This window comes from Takifugu rubripes, chromosome 5, assembly GCF_901000725.2.
Source record: "Takifugu rubripes chromosome 5, fTakRub1.2, whole genome shotgun sequence".
In the NCBI taxonomy this organism is placed as follows: domain Eukaryota; kingdom Metazoa; phylum Chordata; class Actinopteri; order Tetraodontiformes; family Tetraodontidae; genus Takifugu; species Takifugu rubripes.
This window is the reverse complement of record NC_042289.1, coordinates 920,001-945,076: the sequence shown is the minus strand read 5'-3', so window position 1 is coordinate 945,076 and position 25,076 is coordinate 920,001. Positions and strand designations below refer to the sequence as shown.

At 38.4% G+C, this 25,076-nt stretch overlaps 1 protein-coding gene across 12 annotated transcripts in view; it reads left to right on the top strand.

The window, feature by feature from the left end:
• rbfox1 (RNA binding fox-1 homolog 1) overlaps window positions 1–25,076 on the top strand; it is a 203,428-nt gene that overhangs the window by 167,018 nt on the left and 11,334 nt on the right. For 8 of the 12 annotated variants that reach the window (XM_029836328.1, XM_029836329.1, XM_029836330.1 and 5 more), the window contains 7 exons: window positions 4,298–4,444; window positions 4,608–4,661; window positions 6,012–6,104; window positions 13,123–13,183; window positions 14,546–14,599; window positions 17,464–17,593; window positions 21,599–21,638. In XM_029836328.1, coding sequence (XP_029692188.1) covers window positions 4,298–4,444; window positions 4,608–4,661; window positions 6,012–6,104; window positions 13,123–13,183; window positions 14,546–14,599; window positions 17,464–17,593; window positions 21,599–21,638 — 579 coding nt within the window. The remainder of the gene's footprint in view (window positions 1–4,297; window positions 4,445–4,607; window positions 4,662–6,011; window positions 6,105–13,122; window positions 13,184–14,545; window positions 14,600–17,463; window positions 17,594–21,598; window positions 21,639–25,076) is intronic. The other 4 variants (XM_029836336.1, XM_029836335.1, XM_029836334.1 and 1 more) reach the window with 2 other exon arrangements.

The window sequence follows — 25,076 nt, the reverse complement described above, 5'->3', positions numbered from 1 at the left end:
GGTCTAAATGTGTTAGAGCAGCTTGAAGAGCTGTGGTATAATGTCTCCAGCTCCCTATTAATCTTTGCAGATTTTGACAATATGCTTTATCAAACACGAAGCCCTTGTTTACATGCTGGGAGCATTGTGCCATTATATCTGTGCCATGCAGCAAACCCACCTCCCTCTCCACGTGATTCCACGCAAGAAAAGAGTGATAGGGTGCGGGTATGTTGGCAGTGTGAAGACAGCAGCAGACTGTACATCTGGAAGTTTCATCACCTCCTTAGTCAGCCTGCCTGCTGCACTCCTCCCCTCGCATCAGCAAACCTCCCTCTCTGTTTTTTTCCTCTTCTTTTTCATCCACTTCTGCTCAGTTTCCTCTTAACCCTTGCATATCTCGGCTCAGCTGCTCACAACAGCTGTTTGGCATCACAGAGAGCTGAGGTACTACACCCCATCTAATGTTACAGACACAGAGGATGAAGTTATTTGTGATTTCCAACATCGTGTTAAAATTCAGAAGAAAAATTAGATCAATATTGATCAATATTTACTAAATAAACTAAATGCAAACCAAGCATATTGGCATGAATGATGTCAAAAATGGTATTTGCATGGTCACAAAACAAAATTAAAGGCTATAGGCCATCTAGTGATTTAAGTGTGTCATTATTGGTACCGATACTAATCATTTATGTATTAGTATTGACTAATACCTTACATGATTTTGTTTAAATAACTTGATTATTTGAAGAGAACAGGCGTTTGACATGGGCTACTAACAACTTTTGACATTTTGGTAAAGGAGCAGTATTTTAAAAGAAATCATTCAAAGTAATCATAAAACAGCTCTGATATGGTAACACATGAAGCAATGATGTTAATTTCAAATACTCATATCAGTGACAATGGTAAAAGCAAAGTGTCTGGTTCAGAGACCACTAGCACAGCCATTTCTCTGGCATAATGGTGAGGCACTGTGGAAAAAGTTCCAATATTAGCACAGCCATTGCCATATGGCCATATTGCCATGACAATATGAAACGTAATTGAGACAGTACATCATTCGAATGTGAATGGGTTAGATCACTGGATCTGACACCCTAACAGGGAGCCTCTACGCTGGGGGAGGCGGAAGGATTTCATGCGTTATTGTATTTTGATTGTAATTGTAGTACCAGCTTTGGCCACAAGCTTACATGTTTAGCTCTATTAAAGTCCCTCCAATTTCATTTGCTAGTAACAAATTCAAAACAAATGACAATGAAATTGTGCTGGATGTTTAAGTCACAAAAGAGGTTTTTTCTCCCTTAACTTTTTGTTGTCATGGTCTATTTTGCAAGAAGGCTTACAGCTATAAGAATATGAAAGGCATTGTCTGAATTTGATTTGGAATATTTTTAATACATGATGAGACAAGACCATAGAGCAGCATTTTATAAATTTGCCCCATTCAGAAAACAGAGAACTTTGGATTTTTAAACCTAATCTTTCTTCTACCTTTACTTGCCAGTTTTACTGTCTCTCATTCCAGGGCCTGCCGTTATTTAATCGCCTTCATTTTTTAAATTGAAAGTCAGTTGTCAGAATGTCGCACATTCAGCACTTTGAGTTTTCACAATAATGAAGAGTAATCAAATCTCAACGTGCTGGCTGCATTACAAGCATTTATCCAAAGTGAACCTGGTACTGGAAGAAGCGTTTAGCTAACTGTAAAGTCTGTCAGCATGATAGACTTTTTCTGTGTGATGTCCTGAGGCTGGAGCTGAACCTCTGCAGCCTCTCAGTAATGTGGTGCATGTGCTGTGTGTGCATCTTGGGGGAATGACCTCATCGGTGTTTAGAGCAACATTAGCCTCCTGTCCAACCCCGCAGTTTTTACATGGACAGGAAAGAAAAAAAGTTTCTCTGTAAACTGTTCAAACACACATTTACTTACTTTTATAAACATGTTCATATATAAATTACGTTGTATCCCTGCACAGAATGTATTCTATAAGTATTAGAAAAATCAGATAATAGCACTTCCTTGTCTTTGACTGAACAAAGGCTACCCTTTTTGCATGATGCATGTGGTCATCTTAAACTGGTTGTAAATTTGTCCAGCAGGACATAGAAAGTGGAGCCACAGTATCAAATTACTGCCCATACTTTTGGACAACCCCTGGCGTGATCAGAGGCACTGCTCAGCTGCAACTCATGTACTTTTTTTTTTACTGACTACATGAATAAAATCATTTTTCTAAATCTGGGCAAATTAGGAAATTACCTTAGATGTTAGCCACAACCTGCCACAAAAACATATTTGGAATCCTTCCACAGTGTCATTATATTAATAATATGTAACCGCGATAACTGATTAAAATAATATTAAAAATATTATGCCATATATATATTTTTTATTTATTTATTTATTTTTGCTAAATGCTGTCAAATGACTAATGACATATACATTCATACACACACACATACGCACACACACACACACACACAAACATATATATAATTAAATATATAATTATAATATACTGTGTGTATATATATATATATATATATATATATATATATATATATATATATATATAATTCCCTTATATAAAAATATAAAGGTAGATTGTTTCTTCACTATCAGATATTTTCTTAATCTCTGCACCAACAGAAGAATCTCCAATATGTCTGAAAGTGCTTTGCATTCATCCTGGCTTGGCCCCCACATATCATTTCGCCATGCCAACAAAAGCAATGAGATGACAAGCTTTGTCTCAGTTTGTGTGTTTTATCTCTTTGGTGTGTGAGTGTAGGCGGATGTCGCTGCCAACGAAGGACTCTGCACAGATGGCAGTCGCTGTTGTGTGTGTGTACACACTCCTTTCCATATGTGTCAGTATATACCTAGGCGTTGCGTGGAAGACTTGCAGTCTGCTGGCCTTATGCTGCTTCTTTTCAAGCTCAGGCACCCACACACGCCTGCACACACAAGCACACACACACACACACACACACACACACACACACACACACACACACAGGGTGTATTTTTAGCTGGCTTGGAGCCTGGGACATTTTGTGAACAATAGAAGAGAAAGGAGAACACTGTACAGTCACGAGTTTGGTGCTGTAATGTTGCTTATGGCAGCCATGTTCAGCTCTTCAACTGTACAACCAGCAGTGTAAATAACGCCTTGTTCATATCAAATAATGGGAATAATTATCACCACCATTTTCACCCTCAGCTAATCTGTGTTATTATAGTACATTACTGCCATTTATTTTAGTTTTTAGTTGTAAGTAATGCAAATGGTGAAACTGCAATGGTGACTGGATTCTCATCTGTTTACGTCCAACCAACCACTGTAATTTTATATGGTGGTATAAAGTACAGGCTCTCCACAAGTATCGTACTATCAATTTTTCCTCTGAAGTACAAATATATGATTTTGAATATTAAACTTATGACAGCCTTGAACAAAATAATTTATGTCAAATATACAATGCAGTAACCAATATAGCAATACAATGGTTCGACTGTGCAGTGCTACCTTGTCCTGCTGCTGTTCACCTTGTTTATTTATATCTTACAATTGTACATTTTTCTTATGTAGGTTTCTAAATCTGCTTATATTTTTAGGTATATACATCCTTTACATTTCGAAAAAAATATTTTTATTTTACTGATTTTACTGCTTCTTAAACTCTGCATTTATTAGCCTGCTCTGACTGATACCTTGGTGTACTTGTACAGTAACAATAAAGACTGCTCTTCTTCTATATCAGTGTAGATTTTAATATATATTTTTGTACATCTGGACTGGTCACAGGTTTTTTATTTGGTGCTTTTTTTCCATCTCTATTTTCTATTTGTCTCTGAAGTATTAATTTATGAACAAGACATGCTCTGGCTGTAAACCAGAACTGAGACACTCCAACAGTTTTGATAACAAACACACAAACACACACACACGCACACACACACACACACTCTTGCAGTGTAATTGGAGACTGTGGAGTTGTCTCTGGTGTTTAACAACCATTGATCTCACTCACAGTGAGAGCTAAAGGACAAACAGAGACTGCTGCTGGCACTCTATATGTGCATGAGCATGTATTTTGTGTCTGTGTATGCATTTTACAAGCAGGCAGGCAGGCAGGCAGGCAGGCAGGCAGGCAGGCAGGCAGACAGACAGACAGACAGACAGACAGACAGACAGACAGACAGACAGACAGACAGACAGACAGACAGAATGTCTAACCTTGGTCAGTGATTTCATGTTCCCTTCACTGTGAAGTCTCAGTCATGCGCCTCTCTGTTTCCCAGCAGACAGATGACGCTGCTCAGACAGACAGTCAGCCACCATCACAGACTGTACCTGAAAGCACAGACAGTAAGACCCAACCCAAGAGACTTCACGTCTCCAATATCCCCTTCAGATTTCGAGATCCCGATCTCAGACAAATGTTTGGTGTAAGTATGACCGGCAGTTTTGTGATGTTAAATGCTATTTTTTGTAATAAGCAATTGATCAACAACACACACGTATATATCTATATGTATATAAATATTGATATATATTGATATAGATATATATGTAAAACCACCAAGTTTATTTTTTATTGTGTCATTGCAGCAATTTGGCAAAATCCTGGATGTGGAAATCATCTTCAACGAGCGTGGTTCTAAGGTACTTTCTATGTTTTCACTCTGATGAATTTTTAGAGTTTTGATATTCTGAAATGGATTCTGAAATTCTGCTAGGATTAATGAGTGCAGTTTTATCCCCAGCACGGGACCAACAGTGTCTGTTTATACCCTTATACTACATGCAAATTGTGCTTTAGTGCTGGAGGAATTATGATGTAATGTAGCATGAAAACACCACAGAGTTAAAGTGAACTTACAAAAGCCTTTGGTTGGATTAATTAATAGCTGCATCATGATATCAATGTACAGAATACAATAGAATAAAATACAAAATAATAGAATATACTTTATTGTCTCTTATTGGAAATTTGTCATGGACTCCCTGTGCAAAGTAGCTACTTTGTGGAAAATAAATATACATGAAATACATGGGACAGCTATACGTATACATAATTTCACATGGCAAATCCAATAAAAGATTAGAAAAGATAAAAACGCAAGCAAAATACAGGGTAAAATGACATTATTTAATAGGTTGGGGTTTTTGTCCTGTACAAAAATAAATCATGATTCATTGCCTGTGTAATCCTTATTTAGACCACATGTTTTTATTATGAGTGTAACCAGGATGCTCTACTTCTTATTGCTCAATAATTTTCTTTTTGCAGCAAATTATTTTCACATGATTTGAAGGTTGTCGAGCTAAGTACACTTCATGCACCTGTCACAAAGACCCTCTGGGGGTGCTAGTTATTATTGAGGGATGTTAAGAACTCTCATGGGCTTAAATGAAAAATAGAACAGAGCAGGCAATTAATGTGTGAAAACAGTGAAGAGCGTCAGTTCAAAAACGAAAACTTGTCAACACAAATGCCAATACTGCTAATAGGCCTGTATTGTTCTTCAGTGTTTTCAATTACATCTATGCAGTTAAAAGACACTAGAAATACTGTGTGAGATTGGACTCATCATGACTTTTATCAGTTAACAACTGGCTTTTAAAAGTCTTTTTTTAAAAGTTTTTCTCCATGGGGATGGTGTCAATGACTAGCTTGATTTCAAAGTGACAGCTGACACTTTTTGCTGACAGGGACTTTCTTTTTTTAACACACTGTCCAACAAAAACAACAACAAAAAAAATCCTATGAGTCATTTGGACAAGCAGCTTTTTAAGTTTTGCCGGTAGTAAGCTAATTTCAAAACAAAGTATAGTATGTGACAAGCAAGGGTGGAGAAGTGGTGTTTAAGATTAAATCTAGATTTGTGATCTGTGAATATATCTATGTTAAAAATGTTCATCTGATATTTCAGTTTGTTCTCTACATTGTTTGATGTGGGTAAAAAGAATTAATGTGCCTGATTTACCTGCTTCTTCTCGTCTTACATCCAGGGTTTTGGGTTCGTAACGTTTGAACACAGCATGGATGCGGACAGGGCCAGAGAAAAATTACATGGCACCGTGGTAGAAGGCCGCAAGATCGAGGTGCATGTTCATATATATTTCCTTCCACCTGTTTCTTCTCCGTGTCCTTATTTTCTTGTACTTTTCTAGAGGTTTGTGTATGTTTGTGTGTCTGTGTGTGTGGGTGCTCCTTTGTCTGTGTATTTGAGACTCATCATAACATCGTAGCCTACCATCAAATTATTAAGTCATTCCAGTTCTCAACAGCTAGATTTCCTCATGCAGATCTGTCGTCATTAATACCTAGCATTTTACTGTCTGTGCGCGAGTTTGCTCGTTTTACTCTTTCTTTGCTTTTTTGATCTTTTCTTTGTTTCTTTCTTGATTTGCTTTGGTTTACATGATCATCTTCTGTTAAAGAAATAATACATTTTAAAAAGCCTTAGAGTTTGTTGGTGGTGACGTATTGCGGTTTTATTCTTTAGTGAAAAAATAATTATTAAAAAAAAATAAATATCTAAAGTTTACTAGTTATCCTTTTCAGTCAAATGACACTATGGTGGTGGGTGTCACCTACCTTGCTGCCATTCAAAAAATGAGCACCAAAATCCCAACTGCCTTGAAGCATAACTCTATCCATATATATATATATGCATTCATTCCACTAAGATATGAAATATTTACTACTACATTCATAACCAAGTAGTAGTAATACAAAGAGCTGAAGCGATCCACTACATAGTACAATTCAATTCAGCATCATGCAGACAGAACCCCAAATAAGGTCCACACAGGCAATTTTTTACATGTCTGAAGTGGATGGTGGGCAAACGATGTAGTTTATTGTATTTCACATTATCTGACAGTATTCTAATATGTCAGAACAGAACTGAAACAATAAATCTAAACCTAATAAGAAAGTACAAATCTGGACTGTAAAGATGTGTATATTCTGAACCAGGATAAACAAGTCACCCTCTAAAATCAGAGGGTTTGCTCACATTGAAGTTGCTGTTTAAATTTTTATGTGTTTTGGGTTCGTTTTCAAGCTACAACATCAAGTCCTCATGTTCTTCAAAGTTACTAAATAAGTCAGACCCCAGAAGAATAACTTTTACCTAAAAAAAATGTTGTAGTTCTTTTTTTCGCATTATAGAAACTATTCCTGCTACAGCATTTCCTTTTAACTGCCATACACTTAAATACTCCACAAAGTTCTACTTAACACTGCACAGAAATCCCATCAAACTCAAGGTTTAACACCACAACCTATTAGACTCACTCAGCACACCTGAAGAGCGAAATCTAACCTTGAAGAAAATAATGAGAGAAAAGTACCTAAATCTATGTATCGATCAACCTAGCAGGGTGCCTGTCACGGTTCAATGCCTTCTGCACTTTTGAGTTCTTTATTTGCCAGATGTAACAAACTGAAAGCAAATGTGAACAATGGGATCCCAATCAGCAGTGTGTGCTCGCCTCCTCTGTCCAGTGTGAGGAAAAAAGGTAGCTCAGTTTCAGCAAGACACACCATCGCCATGGTGGTGCAGTAACCATGCTCTTTACCGCCGCTGGTATTGTTTTTCAGACCTGTCATTCAGACATGGATTTTGTTCTTCAATTACCTCAAATCCATACGATGACCTCAACAACGACCAATCAAATCAATTTGACACAACCTACTTGTTGAAATCTTACTCGTGGATCTTTTTTTTATTCCCATGCATATTCTCCCCCATATCATCTGGCAGCTTTGACGGCTCGTGGCCCACATTCTTTAATCACAGCTTTACCCTCCAGCTCCTGCACTGCAACCTGTGTTTTTCCAGTTGACAGATTATGTAGTGAAGCCACTTCACATACTCATTACATTCCATCCAAGTGAAAACCAACGATAGCTCTATCCAGCACGGCTACAATTTACTACCAGAGGCCGAAGAACTCACATCACAAAGATGCACTTCCCCAAACCCCCCTCAAGCTAAATTAGGCAATTATCTCTCCATCATGCTTGACACTTCAAAAATACAGGCTTCTGCTTCAACAATGTTCTTCAGCAGGAAGCTACCATTAGACCTTTCCAAAGAATAGTCCAAGGTGTAGGACCCTATTCTTTCAAGCTTTCTTTACTGCCTATCACTGTCACACTTCCACCACACCATCTCATCTTGACTCACAAATGCTATTCCCAAGATCTCCTCATCACTCCAACTAAAGTATCTGTAATTCTTTGCTAGAATAAGATCAGCTACACTATTAAACAGGGGTGTGTGTGTGTGTGTGTGTGTGGGGGGGGGGGGGGGGGGGGGGGGGGGTTGCCTCATATTTATCCCCTTTAACTTTTGGGAATTCAAACCAAACCGTGTGACATGAAATGTGTTGATTTGGCCTCAAAGCTTCACATAGTTGGTTAATATGAATCAGAAATATTTTAAATAAAAAACCTAAATGCATATTGGGTCAAATTTACTAAAGGGTTGCGTTAACTAAAACTCCTGCGAAAAATATGTGCGAGCTGAAGTGTGAACGGAGGACTGCGTCTTTGAAGTGACCAAAGCATCATGCGCTGTCCATTAAGCATCGGCCTTAATGAATAGGGAACATGGGGCGTTTTCTGCCCCGGTGATCAAAATACGGGGAGGAGAAAATTCAAATGAGAAATATTAGCACACATAGTACGGTTTCCTAAACCTGGAAGTATTTGTGGTGGTTGTGATTGCGTCTAAATATAGAACATTGGATGGGCCGCTGCAAATGACTTTATGCACACTGGCTGCTGTCATTTTCACCAGGAGGAGACACAGGAACAAAAAACAATGACGTAGAAAACATTTTTTTTGTCTATGTCAGTATATTTGGAACGACAAAAGAAAAAATCCTTTAGGTAGGTCACCTAACAGCCCATCTTAGAGCTGCAAGGTTTGCATTGAGATGTATTAAATGCTGTAACGGGAAGCTACATAAAGGTCCCAACCTCATGGGAAGCACATTTACCGTAATTTCTGGACTACATAGCGCACCTGATTAAAAGCCGCATAATCTAATTTTAGAAAGAAAATCAATTTTGTACTTATACAAGCCGCAGGTATCCCACATAGTAATATGAAAAATTAGATCGAAAACATTCAGTACCGGTATATGTTTTTATTACCGTAAGAGACGAGTCACTGACGAGTGACAAACAGACAGGTAAGAAACAACAGCCACTCTTTTCATTTGTATGTTTATACAGAGACCTTAAATCCAATTTGCATCACGTCAGGATTTTTTAACCTTTTAAACTAATTTAATCCGCTTAGCAACATAAATATATTGTACCGGTAAATGCTTTTTTTTTTCTAAGGGTGTCTGTAATGCAGCTACCTTGAAATATACGTTTGTATCAGCTACACACAAATTACATTGTTTATGCTTTTTTACTCAAACAATGAACAATCTAAAACTCCCCGATGGCCCACCTCTAAAATCTCTATTTTCATCGCGGTGGCGATTGCTTTTGCCTTCAGTCTGATTTGTACAGCGGAAACACAGCGGCCGCCTGCTCTCTGTGTGTTGACCCAGTCTTCCAGAAAGTTGTCATGCTTGGGCCACCTGCGATGTTTACGTCTAAAAGCTTTTGTCGTCTTTTTGCTTTCGATCAGTTCTTCAGGCGGGCGTCGCCACCTTCTCGCCATTGATTACCGTAATGTATGCCAAGATTACGCACGCCAACTCGATTTCCTTCTTCATCGCTTTTAACTTAAAAGCCGCATCATATGCTTTTCTTCTAGTATTTTCCATGTTAATGAGGGTTAGTGAAAATGACTGATTCACAATAGTTGTGATAGTGCGCCACGAAAAAAAACATAAATAAGTCGCACGGTAGAATAAGCGGTATAGAATAAGTTTTTACAGTGTAGGAAAAAAGTAGCGGCTTATAGTCCGGAAATTACGGAAAATACTTGTCACTTCCGCAATTTGTCTTCAAAGATAACCTATAAAATGACCAAACCCAGAAGGTGGAAAAAAATTTCACAAGCATGCAATTTAGCGCTCCTTATTGGAGATTTTAGTAAATCAGTAAATCATACATTCTGTTAACTGACTGGATTCTGTGGAGGTAAAGTAAATTCTTTATTGCAATACTAGTCACAAGCAGTTACACAAAAATCAGAAGCAAAGTGAAGGATGTATGAAATGATGGGAGTGTGACCGGGGTCATCTCCAGAAACTGATAAATGTGCATGAAGACAGTTGGAGGAGTCCAGCAAGAAACCTTTTGCCTACACTGAAGGAGGTCAAAAGCTTCAGCAGCTGGGAAAGGAGGTCAAAGAGATCAGATTTTTATGTATGAAATGGAAACTGAAGGATAAACCTCCGGCATTTATCCACACGTGGGCGACTGTAAAACATGGTGGAGAAGGCACAACACTGTGTGAATCCATACAGTTAGTTCCAATGAAAAAAGTGACAACCGTGAATCATGTTTTAAAGTATGACACTTTTTATTCAGAATTTCCACTCTGATTATAATGATTCATGTTGCCCTGCTGATAAATGTAATTAAAAATTGGCCATCACAATTGAATTTTTTTTTTTTAAAGGAAAATCACTCAAGAGCTCCCACTGAGGAAATCAGTGTGCTAAATCTACAAAAGTTCAATTAACACACTGTGGTATTCATCATTCGTTGATTGTAGATCTTCCATGGCAACTCGTGGCTGTGATCTGTGCTGCTCTTACTCTACTCTAATTTAACAATTCACCTTCTTGACACGCCAACTTAGTCAACATATCGTCTCTCAATCCTCAAATAATGGACATTTTTCCCGTTCACAGTTCTGATCTTAACAAGTTATGTGATTTAGTACTACATTTTTATTTTTTTTAAATGGAGCACATCTGGAGGAGCAACACTACAGCTTTGCCTTTTCCTGCTACATCCAGCTGCAAGTCACGCAGCTACAGATGAGCCTGTCCACTGCAAATGAAATATAAGTAGAGCCCTTACAAGAGAATCACTTTGGAGGCTTTCAGAGCCCTGTGGTAAAATACATCAAGGGTCTGTGCCAGTAGGGGCGTGTTGCTTTGCTTGCAAGTGAGACATGAAATGAAATATGAATCAGGGAGGCTGGGTTGAGTAAGAGATTTATGACTTCAAAGGTTTTTAAGATCACCCAAAACAACGTACATTGCTTTCTCAAAGACAGGATTTGGCTGTCCTGTAAATCGATCATTATTTGATCTCTCATCACCTCATTTGCAAGGTAGGTAGAGCAAACATTTTGCTCTTGTCTGTGGCAGAACAATGCAGAATAATATTGAAATACCACATTCAATTTGAAGTAGGATTTTACATGTGTTCCTGTCCAGCCTGCAGTTGCCCTGTACCAAAAGCCAATTTACTTTACATTGATCTGTTACTGGGCCTTATTCATATGGTTGATGAAGCTCATGCTGCAGGGATAACACTGGGGAATGCTCTCTGACAAGCCTCAATTTGCATTTTGAGATATTGTCTGATCATTACTCAGGTGCTGGCCCCGTGTCTATAACCATTGAAAATGACATATCTTTTTTTAGGATTGGTTTAGTTTATCTCTAACTAAACATGACACCATATTTCTGTAGAATTGTACATTTAAAAAAAAATCTGTAGTATTTGCATTACCAAATGAATGCTTTCATTATAGAAACCCTGAACCATATTTATTTACTTTTTTACATATTTTTGTTTAATTGAAAATCAATCAAATGTAATGTGATGAAAACATTTCTCTTGAGCCAATCAGACTAATTGCTGGTTCTGTTGGATTCCATTTGAAAGCTCAGCCACTCTGTAATTTGCTGTATAGTTGAGCCAATTAAATGTTTTTGCTCTCAGTCAATCAGTATGATGGATAAAGGCATCTTGTTTGGACAAAATGGGCAGAGTTATACTTTAAGAAGCCAGCCAGATGCTTTTATGGAGAGAGCTGAAAGAAGAGAGAGTTTGTGCAGTGGAATGATTGCAAAGGTTTCTTGGCCACCTGAGTAAGACACTGCTTATCCCTTTCTCATCCCCTCCTCCTCCCCCACCATCTTTCCAATGGTAGCTCATTTAGAGTCCCATCAGTTACAACAGTACACAAACAAGTGGGCGGGGCCAAAAAAGGTTTGGGAATGGTAAGTGTGGGCGAGCAAGCCATTCTGCCAGCATTTCCTCTCTCTCTTCCTCTCTCTTTGGAACGTTTGCAACGCTGAGACACACATGACATTTCTTTTTTGAATTGTGGTTGAGTTGATGCTGTATATTGACATACATATCTTTCTTGCGTGTCGGCGTGCGTGTTCATCCACTGAGTGTCCTCCTTGAAGCTTCATATGCGAGCAATACTGACTGAGATATGGATTTGTTTGCACATCTGAGATTGTTGAAAACCCTTTTTTCAATGTTCTTTTTTGAATTAATTTCTTTTGGTTTTTAAGAGTTGATGCATCCTTGGTTTTGTTTCCCTGTTTGGTACTCGTTCGAATTTCGGAATGATTTGACTGGTTGATTTGGTTATTTTATTCCATCATTTTTCTTTTTTTTCCCGTTGATTTTGATTCCCAATGTCTTCAACTGCGATGAATTCGAGAGGCTGTGGTCTGAGTGTGTATGCTTTGTGTTGCTTTTGTCACATCAGTTCTTCTCACTCTTCAGAGTTGACTTGATGTTGCATAATGCCCCAACTACACTTTTCTTCCCTCCCAATGACATTTTCTCTCATTTTAATTCCACTTCTCCCTGCCGCATGCATCTACTGTATACATTGACCAAACATATTGTCTCTGAGTGCATCTGCTGTTATTTATTTACTTTTGTTACGTTTGTATGTTACTGAAATGTCACTACAGTTGGGGAGAGCATGCTAGAAAATGTCATAAGATAGAACACTTGGAAATGAGAAAGAAGACTGATTTCTTTGGGTGTGTTTTTAAGTGTTTTGAAAACACACAAATGACATGGATGTTTGCCATGATACAGTCTACAACTTTCTTTATTCATTAAATTAGGACACTATGCATGCAAACCTTCTCTAACAGTCCCTATGAACAGAAAGATGCCATGACTCATGCTTGTCTCTATCTACTATAGGTCAATAATGCAACTGCCCGAGTAATGACAAACAAGAAAACTGTCAACCCATATGCAAATGGTAAGTTAAGCTTGCTTAACCCAAATATAACCATATATTGACATCATTTTTTTAATTAAATCCAGAAAAAAACACAGATCTGGGCCTGTAAGGGACTAGTTTTATAACCCCAGAACAGCTTGAATTGGGTTTTTTTTTTCAGTTTTTTCAAAGTTAACTTGATGTTGAAATTGGAAAAATATTGGGGGGGGGGGATGAAGAAAATAAGACAATATTTCACTTTAAGAATATGGTTTTTATATGTATATTTGTCTTCTGCTTGGCAGCTTGCCACATTCGGCATTATTTTTTATAAAAATAAGCATTTTGCAACATGGCCTTTTCAACCCCAGTGTTCCTCTGTCCGTTTTCATTGATGCTTATCATTTCTATTTTGAAAATGATGTGGACCACACTATTTAGTGCATCCCTGCTAGGAAAGTGTGATATTCTTCAAGTCATATCAAGTAATCAAATATAAAATATTAACACGATCTCATTATAGTACTTAAAATAATAAAATCAATATAGTATATGTGGACCTGCCATTCTAAATTAGAGTGACATTTAAATAGACTCATCTAGGCACATATATGGACCTGGTTTAAGTCACATTTAATCATTTCTTGGTTGGACTAACATCTTCTAATAAAATATTCACATAAATCTATGTGTAACTGCATGCTACTGCTTATACAAGAAACGTATATTCTACATATTTAAACATAACCTTGACTTGGCCTCAGCTTAATGGAGGGAAAAAAGTAGTGGTACTGTCTTGTCTGGAGTTTCTCAAGTCTTGATACTTTCTAACTTTTACTGACCTGAATGCACCTGTATTTCTGCAAGTAAATAAATAAACAGCAGCGACTGCAAAGATCATTTTATATGTTTATATTATATTTGAGAAACAGAAATTCTTTAAATTGAAGTTCTGCTTAGCCATTCAAGTTGTTGAAGTCTTTGTGGGCATAAAAAGGAGGCATTATATACTGCTACGGTCTGGCTCATAATCCCCAAAATGTAAACAAAAGAAGATTTTTTCAGTGTCAGCATTTTTGCCACGTGCCCAGCAAATGGAGTCTATGGCTTCTGGCTGAAACAAGAAGATGACAGACACACGTCCTCCAACAAACCAACAAAGTCAAGTCTAGCGAGACATTGCCTGTGTAGATAACGATGACAGGCATGTCATATATCAGTCTTTGAAACCAAACATAAAACCCAAACCTTGAATAAGATAACCTTCACATAAAACATATCTCCTTACAAGTCATGTAAATTCTGGTTGCTCTGTCATCTGAATGCATAAATGGAAGGTGAAAAGTTCAGGCAGAACAGTGGCAATAAACAACATCTCTGTCCTCATTTGTCTCGTTTCAGGCTGGAAGTTAAATCCAGTGGTCAGTGCCGTCTACAGCCCAGAATTCTATGCAGGTAAGACATGCCCTTCTCCATCTGTCACCATCTCCTTTGTCGTTATCTTCCTCCCCCTCATTCGTTTTGTACTTCAGCTTCTTCGACATCTTCATTTTCTCCATCTCCTCACAGGCCCCCCTCCCTTTTCACTTTAACCTTCATCACCTCTCCTTTTCCCTCTTCTTGCAAACATGCAACCATGCAAAGTCTGTTTATAGCACCAAGAACTCTGCTGAGTCACACAAATGTAACAACAGTCTGTCATCTCAGCTGAAAACTGCACGAATTTTGCAGCCGCCAACGCCACCCACAAGTCATCTCAAATACCGGCCATCCCGGTACTCACCTAACCGAAGTCTTGCCCACTACTGCCGGCCCACCCACTCATTAAGCATGGTCATTAAGGTGGGGGAAAAAATGTGATAAGATGAACAGGAAAAGATAAAGCAATGTGGTAGAAGAGATGAGGAGTGAAGGAAACTAAAGGACAAGAGGAAAGAGGGGAAAATCTAATTGTCCATATCTGCAAGGACATTAAATGGTGTGAAATATATTTTGTAAATTAAAATCAATATTTCCAATTTCTCCAGACAGTAGTTTGCCTAATTCACCCCATGTTCTTTTAATTACAAAATGGCTTTGTATTGATTTACCTTTGTTTCACCTTTCAAATCTCCAAAATACCATTGTGGCATTCATGGGTGTCTTTGTGTATCCGTAGACATACAAAGCATTTAAAAGCATTTATCATTCTTTGTTCACGCAGTTTGACAAACACCCACGTTTTTAGGATCCGCATTTGAACATGATGTAATGGTAAATACATCCTGGTTTTGTGTTAGTAGCGGCACAAAATAACAGATTCTTTATACTGGGCAAAATTGGAAGCAGACCAGTCAAACAGTACATGGTATTAAACTATCTAGATGTAGCTGAAGATCAGTTCAGGTGAATGACCCCCTGTGACTGATATTCCATTTTACTTTTAAGAATACTTTGATTCAATTTCTTTCTGTGAAATGTCATTTCTTTAGCGGTTGGCTGAAAGTCTACTTTCTGTGAGGCCATTTGGAGACTGTGATAAAAATCCATAAAAGATAAATCCATTTATTGCTCTGTACATTCTACATGCCTGCTGTTATGAACATTCTGGGAGAACACATAAAAAATAATCATATTGTCTGGGTGTGATGGAAGATTTCCTCATATTTGCATCTTATTGGGTATTCATAAGCCCACTTTTAGTCCGGCTCACGCAACACATTAATCTTTTTCATCATGCCATGTAATGTCATGTTATGTAAATGAATGGTGCCAACAAGTCCTCCAACCAGTATGACTGCCTACCATACGTCAGACCAAATAAGTCAATCCAGCAGCTTAATGCCACCCACAGTAATGTTTACTTTATTTATGCACCAACACAACAATGTGAGTTTTGGATTGAAGCCACCATTAAATCCCTTACATGTCACTTTTCTAAAGTACAAGTGTGTTCTCTTTTCCACAACAATCAATACAATAACAGCTAATTTTGTCTGTGAAAACCCCCATTGATGAAATTTGACTAAAGTGTGACTTTTAAGGATAGCCAGGTCACATGGTCTAAAAAATCAAGGTGACAAAAGATGAATCGGAACAATTACCTGCCTCAGTCCTCTCCTTGTCTCTCTTTGAGAAACTCTTATCCTTTGGCTCAAACCTTCCATTTTTCATCAGGTCAATGAATGATTCAGTGTTTCTATTAGCATTTTATTAGATCTCTTTTTTTGAAGAGATGTATAATTAGGGTTGGAAATGGCACCTCGATCTCCTTCTCAACCTTCACTCACCCCAGCTCTCAAATTAAGCTTTGTGTCAGTCGTCCTCCATTAAGATTAATGATAAGTTAATAAGAATACCACAGCAATAGCTCAACTCAACCGCCACTTTGTCTTTCTTTCTCCTCCTCATTTTTCCTCAACTAGAAATGGGGATTATTTTACATATTCTCACAGGATTCTCACTAATGTTAATTAAGTGGGCGTGACCTAAGCCCTGTAAACCAACTTAATGCCACCTCTTTTTTTGTTTAGGAAAATAAAATATTTGAGTGATAAAGCTTGTGTGTGTGTGTGTGTGTGTGTGTGTGTGTGTGTGTGTGTGTGTGTGTGTGTGTGTGTCTGGTAGATAAGTTAATGCAATGAGCTGGTGATTTGTTCTGTGTTTATTTGAGTCTCCAATGACCACTTTAAGGGATAAAGTGGGAGGTGCTGGATGGATGGATGGATGGATGGATGGATGGATGGATGGATGGATGGATGGAAGGGATGGTGGGTGGATGGGTGGAGGGTGGATGGATGGATGGATGGATGGATGGATTATATAATTTGGACAGTGGACAGACTTTGAAAAAAAACCCTAATTGCTACCATTTTTACAAATCTGGTAACAGTTAATATTTCCCTTTTCTACCTATTATGTATGGATCAATATTTTATGAATCAAACAATCAGTCAGTGTTACCTGAGCATGTTATAAAGAGAGTATAAAGAGTGTTTTAACTATAGAAAACCGGACATTGCTGTGTATAATTACTGAATGGTAGTCTATAGTATGGTGTTTGGGGTTCTGCATTCTTTTATCTTCACAGGCTCAGTGCTGCTGTAATTGTGAAAATGAAAGTAGAGGCAACATTGTATAATTGTTCTTACGCACGTTTAAAACTTGCAGAAATATCTTTAGGAGTCATAGCCCCTATCATTGATACAAGCTTCTAAAATAGCATCCAAACAATCAGTGAGTCAGCAGATCAGTGTTACACTGCACATTACTACTCAAAGAGCTTGACAAACATGTAAATTGCAGGTTCATTTCATGATATCATTGCCCTTTCGCTCCAGTACCAGGTTTTCCCTACCCAGCAGCCAGCGCAGCAGCATACAGAGGAGCCCACCTACGAGGTCGGGGACGAACTGTGTTCAACACATTCAGGGCAGCTGCGCCACCTCCCCACATTCCAGCTTACGGCGGGTGAGTGTCCTTTCTTGTTCTTGTCTTTTTTATGTCATTTCTCTCTGCTTGGTCTCTGGACTCCTTCCCTCTCATACAATGGAAAGTCGTGTGTCTCGTCAACCACTCAGAATCAGCAGAGCGATGCATGCCAGCTTCGCCTCGCAGCACAACACACCCCCTTACTTCTTTAGCATGCTGAATCAACCCACAGGCATGGTTTGAGACATGTGCCTATTGCACGAACTCATGGGAAATTTGGCCTTGTACTTTGGTGTCATTGCGCATGGCTGTGTTGATGGTGGAACGGGAGGCCCTTTATGTATACTTTTAGCTGGAGTTCTTTTGCCCCAGAAGCAGCTCTGTCTGACCCTCCATGGCTGAGTGATCTGGAGACAAGTCAAGCAGAGCTGTGGATTCTGAGCAGTCAGATCTGATTTGCTGTTATCCTGTCATTCTTTTTTTAGTAATTTTTTCTATATGACTTTTTTTTGACAGCAAGCAAATGGACAGCAAGGAGGCTGGCGGGGTGGGAGTTCACTCCCAGATATATTTTATCGTCTGCATCTCCCCCAAGTAAAATAAACTCACAATCTCTTTTTCTGAACCTGATACCTTCGCAACAATGCAAACTAAATAATCCGAGGAAATCATTTAGTGGTAGAAATCTTCTCGATCCAATGAGCTGACATCAGCTCTCAAAGTAATGAAAATCACTGAGCAGTAACAGTGAAGCCGGAAATTTCTGCCACGCTTTAATATTAACAGCCATCACATGACACTTCTGTCAGGCTCAACTTGTCAGTGAAGCAGAAAATTGTGTGACAGTTAATTCACTATTGCCATGCAGTTGTTTCCAAATTCATGCACTAATTTGAACACATGCACGTGGAATATCAGCTGTCAGACCTCCATGTTACTGTCATACTTGTTTGACCATTACAAAAAAGGGCATCACCAGGGTTATTTTCTCTAATATATACTTATATAAAATCCATTTTGAAATATTACTACATGTAACTATTATCCATTCTCCACGGGCTCTGCTTTCAAAGCAGAGATAAACACAGACTATTGTTAATTCAATGTGTCGAAAGTGACATTATATAATACTTCCACTGAGGGCCTTTTCACATTTGCCAGGCTGCACTGAGCTTGGGGGTTAGTGCATTAAGGATGAATAAGGAAAGACTTTTTCATTCACGTATAAACTCCTGCACGGAATGTACAGCATCCACAGACATGGGTCAGACTCAGGCTGCGGTCGGGGATAATGACTTTTTGCACTGAACTAGTTCAAACTGATCGATAAATACTGTTAAAACATATTGAGTCATTGCGTTTTCTCATCAATGTTAAAACTTAACTGCAGTTTCCTGTTTTACATCGATTAATACGCACACATCCATGTCTCAGACGCCCGATGGCTCATAAAGTATATTTAGATTTGCTATCCAACTGCCACTGGGGCAGTATTGAAAAAGTCACGTTCTGAATCTCTAATGTACATGGATCAGAGCAAATGTCTAAATACCATTTTCTCTATATTGTATAGTTTTGTGGCCACAGTTCCACATCAGCCAACACAATAGACAGCTGTTGCATCTTTTGTTACAATTGGTTGACTTTGGTTTGACTTTGGAAAAAGTCATTAACGGCTTATTCTGTAATAGCAGCGTTAACGATTTCTTTTTTTTTTCAATCCTATTAATGCCGCTTAAATCAAATACAGAACTTTACTAAAACTCAGCTATTATTTTTAGCTGTTAATAGGACTTAGGATTAATTTTCTTCCACAAAGTAGAACTTTTATGTTTTTTTTAATAATTCTTCATCAGTTTTATACAGCCAGTTTTATGAGAAGAGAGTAGAGAGAGAAAGAAACACTTACCAGCCAAAAAATAAATACTGCACTCCACTTAACCATGTTTCCAATATGATATCCAGCCAGATTGGTTTATGTGTGGCTTCGTATTGCAACCGTGATTCATAACACAACCCAACAAAAAGAAAATGAAATGCATTCTTTTATACATTTGTTTTACCTTTTCCAGTTTCCCAAACACATTACAGTATCTGATCATCTTACTTCAGGTACAATTTAGATTTTTTTGTCGCATATATATACAGAAACTGCTTATATAAAACCAGCCATATAAAATCCAAGTCCTGAAAATGGCGCATTATCACTCTTAGTGTGAGATTTTATGGCAATATAGAAGACAGCCAAGCTGCTACTTTATGAGAACAATCACACTTGGTATTGACGAAGAGATATGTGCTCCAGATTGTATTTTCATTAATGCTGCTATACCGATTAATTGCCCCGGTGGCAGTTGGATAGTGAATTATTAATGTTGACTGTGATGTATTTTTATTAAAACTGTCTTCAGAGATGATGAGCCAAGTCCAAATATAAATCCACTGTCACAGCGGGGAAGCCAAATTTGTTTTTAATAAAATATTCTTTCAAGTATGTAAGAGAGACTGACATGACAGTCTATAATATCAATAAGCCAATGTGTGCATGTAGCTTTCCTGCAGTACCACAGAATGTTTTAATGAGTCAAACGGCACTCTGGGCCACCTTGACATTTGTGAGGGTATTGATTATTAAAGATAGCACAAACGGTGGGAAAGCAGCCTATTGCCTGTTGAAATTGGAAGCTTGTTTCTCTGAGGAGCTCTTCATGTTAAATGGAACTCCGTCATAATGCACCACTGACAACAGCATCCTGCTAGCTTTATTGGAAGTTGGATGAAGAATGTCTTTCCTCTCTTAGCCACATGCACATACACACACAAACATGCACAAGCACACACACACACACACACGTGCCGGAAAGAGGAAAGAAGATTTAATCTACATGCAGCACATTGATGCTGTAATACAAGACATTCCTCTACAGTTCAGGACACAAGAATGGAGAAGCTTCCAGTAATGGAATTATAATCAGATTTATGTGTAGAGGGTAGATTAAGTGTGAGCTACCATTCGGGAACTGGGGGTGGGGGAATAAATAAACTTGCATAAGATTACCTGCATGGGCTTTAAACAGAGTGACTGATACTGTGAAAATATCTTGGTAGTTGTAAAAGGTTGGACTTAAAGAAATCATAGAAAAATGATTCATGTCAACAGGAGAAGTTTTGCAAAGCCCAAAATTGATAGATGCCGGATTATGGCAGGACTGACAGGTCTGTACAAAGATGCCCCTGAGATAGTCAACACAAAACAATGTTGCCTAAAATGCTGGACAATACAAGATTTCTCATTTACAACCAAAGCAAAAGAATGTAAAAATGGAGGTAAACATTTGCTGGAAAATAAGTGCTTTGATTTGTTCAATTATTTCATGCTAAGTTGGGGCTACAAACACAAAAATATCCTCAGTCAATTTTTTTTGGACTTCAAACATTATAGATCATGCAGGTATGAGCACAAATATGTGACCTTTAAACTGGGGTTATGCTATATGTCAAGACATGTCAGCAGGCTGCAAACATCATGGTCCCTCAGTTGAAAAGAGGTTGGTATTAGTTCTATAACAGGGTCAGTGACCTAAAGGGAGGAAGAGTGGGTCAATACGGCACTCCACCAAGGTAACCCCATGAACCGAATGTACATTAGCTCTGACAATGCTGACTGACCTGTGTTGGAGAGACACTTTGAAATGTTCAACACTTTAACTTAACTTTAAAATTACAAGCTGTAAAATGTACTTGATATGAATGCCCCGGGGCTTTTGATGGGAAAAAGAAAGAAGTTCTAGCCATTGTTTTTTGGGCCTTCCCAGCCTCCTTTACCACCATTACAAAGCAGACAGGACGCTTTATCATGCCTCATCTGTTGTTGCCACTCTTCAGTGTTTGTATCTGTTTATTTATTGGTTTGGGATGTTCTTTTGAATTGCGGAGATGGGGGTCGGTTGGTAGGAGCCTGGTGCCTGCATGTCAACATGCACTAATCTGGATGTTTTTGTTTTACTTTGTTTGTCTGTTTGTTTGTGTTTGCATCCTCTGCAGTGTTGTTTACCAGGATGGATTTTATGGTGCAGATATTTATGTAAGTATTATTTACTGGTACATTATATTGCATGTCACACCGCCATCTCCGTGGTTTCTGCCCTGTTGCTTTGCACATGCAACCTCCCCCCCTCCGGCCCTCCACACTCGCACATGACTTGACGCTCAGCTGTGGGAGCAGATAGCTGCTTGTCACATTTTGCAGTCCGGGTGACTGAAGAGACCAGAGTCTAGAAAATAATGAGGGAGCACCCATGCACTACAAAGCTGTTATTAACATGTGTGGAAACACAGTCTGCAAGTGGCTACACAGCAGTGATATCACTGAAAATTAAATGGATTCAAAGTAAAACGATAATGGAAGTGTGTTAATTTAATCATGCATGTACATGGTTTATTGATTTGTCTGCGCAGGATAAAAAACTCTGTGAAGTGGGGGTAAATAATGATTCATCTGCCAAACAGAGCACATAGGAACATCGATTATACATTATCATTAATTACCACTCTGGCGATAATTATCATGATCTTTTCTAATAAACCGAATGAGCATTAATGATGCAACACCAAAATGTGTATTCCAATTTGACAATGAATGTAGAAGCAGCAAAGCACAAGCCATCATATAAAGTTTTCAATTTGAGAAATGACACTTCAAAATCACTTTAAATTTCACCCACAATCAGCAAGTACACTTAGGATATTTGCCAGGTTGATAGTCTTTTTAAGGAAAGGCGTTAAACAAGACACTTTCTTGTCAGTAAAGTAGTCCTTGTGTCTCTAATGCCAACTTCAAACATACGTACTTAAATCTTGGAATGTTCAGTACCCAGAAACCTTTCAGAAATAATATCAAAACATGTGCAAACTGTTTTAAATCAGTGTCATTATGTCCTAAATAGCTCAGGAATAATTGAAAATGTGCAGATGCATTTGTAAACTTGTTTTGAAGGCGTATTTTGTATACATCCAGTCCCAAAGTTTAGTGATATTTACACATATTTCATTTTTTGCATTTTGCTGTGGTCCAAATTTACTTTCTTTCGCTTATTTTAAGCTAAATGGGTTTGCAATGGTTGACCAAATTTGCATAATTGTGGAATCTTTTCTGCAGTGTGCCTGTCAGTTTGATAAATGCAATCATATGCATACCATTAGCTTTCTATGATGTTGATCTCAGTGAGACAATCAATAACAATAATCTGATGTCTGAACCCAGACAGACATGGACAGGAAGACTTTTCAAAAGCCTACAGATGCAGAGTTGCATAGAAGCTTGGATTTTGGGCCCTCAAATAAAATTTTACAAAGTGCCAAAAATAGAAAACAATGTAAATAACATGGGGAAATTACACAGATTATAATAGACGCTTGTCAATTGTGTCCTCTGTGGATTAAAGGTTGAACATAAATTCAGGCAATCATTTATCACGTTAGATCATTAGTGCATAAAAATGTCCAAACCACAATATTTTTAAATAAAAGACAACAGTCTAACGGTGTGTGAGTACGCGGACATGTGCGCGTGTGTGTAGGAGGTGTTGCGTCGACCCCCTCGCCTCCTCATTAGCCCCCATGCCCCTGCCACAGCGATTGATTGCCACGCTGCATTCAAAGCATTTAACTTTCATTACTGAAGGGATCAAGAGCCCTTGATGATGTGTTTGTGTTTTATTGAGAAAAGAAGCCCTTTTAGAGCTGCATTCAGTTAGTTCAAATAGAAGGTTAGATAAGATAAACAAAGGGCTCTGCCACATCACCGAGGTTAATTTGTGCTGTGAGAAAATCATGACAAACAGAATGAAGTATTGATAGCCCTCTGATTTTTATCCCACTCTCCTCAATACACCACTTTTTTTCCACCACATTATTTCATTTAATGTTTGCAAAATCTGCAGATGTTTGCTCTGAGCACAACAGGTATCAGATGAAGCAAGTCCAGTCATTTTTATCCACTTTGAACATGTATTTTCGGGGCGGTCCACCTTCTCCAGCAGTTACAGCAGCATCACTCTGACCTCGTGTCGATACATCTCCAGAGAACTTCCACACTAAAGTCCTCCCCTAATTGTCTACACCCCAAGACCAGGGCTCATCTTTGCATGTACAACAGACCTGTCCTCTGTAGTTTGCACTTTGAGTTGACCAGTGTGTGTGCGCTTGTGTGTAATGACATCTCTGTTTAAATCTTTTTTTTTTTTTTTACTAGAAGCCTCCAGATTTATTTCTCAGTGTTATTTTTACAAATTTCCTTGTTAATGCCACCTTTTGTCTCTCCCACTTTCGCAGTTATTTGTATCATACTGTATTTTGGAGGTATTTACCGCTAACCCAAAATTTATCACCATCATTGCTTCCGTATAACATTATTTTATATACATAAATCTATCCACACTTCATGATCTCTATAGTGATTATCTAAAGTGTGTCTCACAGGGATTGGCACTTTTTTTCTAGTTTAAAGCCATATAATACAGTTTCTGTGACAGTGACAGGCCCAGATTTGCACCACCTCCTCTCTTTAAGATGGGGCTGCTGGGTCCTTGATCTTTAGCCATTGTAAAGGTGCAGGTTTTACAAGATGGCAATATCTAGAAGCTGAAATGCATTTGCTTATGGGAGTGAACTAGATAAGCTCAGTGTTTATAACGAAGACATTTTTAATGGATTTCTCATAAATCCAGTGCACCTAAATCATGCCCCAAATCTGATTTACATGGACATGTTCAAGTGCAAGCAAATGCATTTGGTGGCATAAAAAGTGGACAGTTGATCTAGAAGCTCTTCTGCATCTGTTACAACATGGATAAGGATTGAAATGTTTGACAGTAGATAGATACAGCCCACTGAGTTCAGTATTTCCCCATCAATCTGTCTTACAAAGCTAACAACAGTATAAAATGAGAGCCGTGATATTCGACATGCTGATTATGAATACACCTTCAACACAACATCAGGGTTAATGACAGTTTTCACCTTGATGTGCTGTCTCCCCTCTGATTTGGATATCCTGATTGTTTTGGACATATGCAGTAATGAATGACTTAAAAATGCCTTATAACCATGGAGGAGTTTGTCATAGTTTGCTGAATTGTCTTGTTTGGCCCAACAGGAGGCTGTACACTGCAGTTAGCCACAGAGTTAATGTGAAGGACAGACCCAAATATGCTGATGGCATGTGATTGATAGGTGGTGATGGATCCTCAACAGTGAGTGATCTTTGAAATCCCTGCATGCTGGATGAGATACTGCCATATTCAGTGAGCTATCTGGGGACATTCAGCTCATTCCTAGTTTTGCAGGAGCTCTTTTCGGGTAATAATAACTGATTTAAAGTGGCACAGTTGTGTCGTCCCACTCCCTTAAAATTTAAGCAGAACCTCCAAATCACCCATGGTTGAAGATGATGGTGCGTGTGGATGCTGGGATGAGCTTCCATCGAGGACAGTTCCTATTCAGGGAGCAGGCAGTTTCCAGA